At 32.1% G+C, this 945-nt stretch overlaps 1 protein-coding gene across 2 annotated transcripts in view; it reads right to left on the bottom strand.

The window, feature by feature from the left end:
- Window positions 1–303: 303 nt before the first annotated feature.
- Window positions 304–945, bottom strand: part of LOC119590678 (ketosamine-3-kinase-like) — a 6441-nt gene continuing 5799 nt past the window's right edge. For both annotated transcript variants that reach the window (XM_037939363.1, XM_037939362.1), the window contains exons 7-8: window positions 719–893; window positions 304–611 (exon numbers count right to left, since the gene is read on the bottom strand). In XM_037939363.1, coding sequence (XP_037795291.1) covers window positions 551–611; window positions 719–893 — 236 coding nt within the window. In that variant the 3' untranslated portion in view covers window positions 304–550. The remainder of the gene's footprint in view (window positions 612–718; window positions 894–945) is intronic.

Genomic DNA, 945 nt, shown 5'->3' with positions numbered 1-945 from the left:
CTAAAAATACTTAATATGATATGTGATTATACCATAATTCAACTGATCCTAGCAATTTATTCTTAAAGTTATACTATTATATATCAATCTGAAGTTGCTTCTTGTATTACACTTTGCAGATATGATGCTACATCCATGCAAAATAGAGATGTCATTATATACGAGTCTACTTAATATATGTAACATGTCTGTTTATGTCAAATGGTCTGCTCGTCTCTAACTTTGTTTTGCAGAAAAATATACCACTAGAAACATTACAAAGAAAGAAAGTACTGGATGTAATACTACAGGAGATAGTAAAAAAAAAAATTATGGTGAAAAGGAATGTATTTTGATAATGCCAGTGATAAACACAGGAATGGATAAGCATTTACGTAATTTTCTTTTGTATATACAACATATTTTTATCTAACAGTATTGCAAAACTGGTAAAATAATATATTTATATGTATGTGAATGTTAATGACAGTGCATTGCTAAATGCACTGGTAATTGCGTGTGTATAGTAGTCATACAAATGTAACAAGTTTATTAACATAATAATGTGTTTTTAGCACAAGGTCCTCATCAAATGCAGACTTCCACTTCTATATCCACTTCCAAAATGATTCCTGAAAGTATGAAATATATAAACATAACATGTAAATTATACCCTATGTCACTTTTATATGCTGAAAGATCTTCCATATATTAAAAAACATACTCATATGCAGCCTACCAGTGGTTCAGGTTATGGAACAGCTGATAGAGCTTGTGTCTGTTGCTAAAGCCTGGTGCTTTTGGAATAACACTGTGATATCCATCCCAGAATTTGCGACTAAAACCTCCAAACATTCCTGCGATTCCCAAGTCATATTCATGGTGGCCGTAGAAAGAAGCTGGGTCAAATATAACTACAAGAAAGAGGAGATGTTAGATAGGAAGTAACAAGGAGATGCTGAGGGT

The sequence above is a fragment of the Penaeus monodon genome, chromosome 27 (assembly GCF_015228065.2).
Source record: "Penaeus monodon isolate SGIC_2016 chromosome 27, NSTDA_Pmon_1, whole genome shotgun sequence".
Classification (NCBI taxonomy): Eukaryota; Metazoa; Arthropoda; class Malacostraca; order Decapoda; family Penaeidae; genus Penaeus; species Penaeus monodon.
Note: the sequence above shows the minus strand (reverse complement) of the source record. Positions and strands in the feature narration are given on the sequence as shown.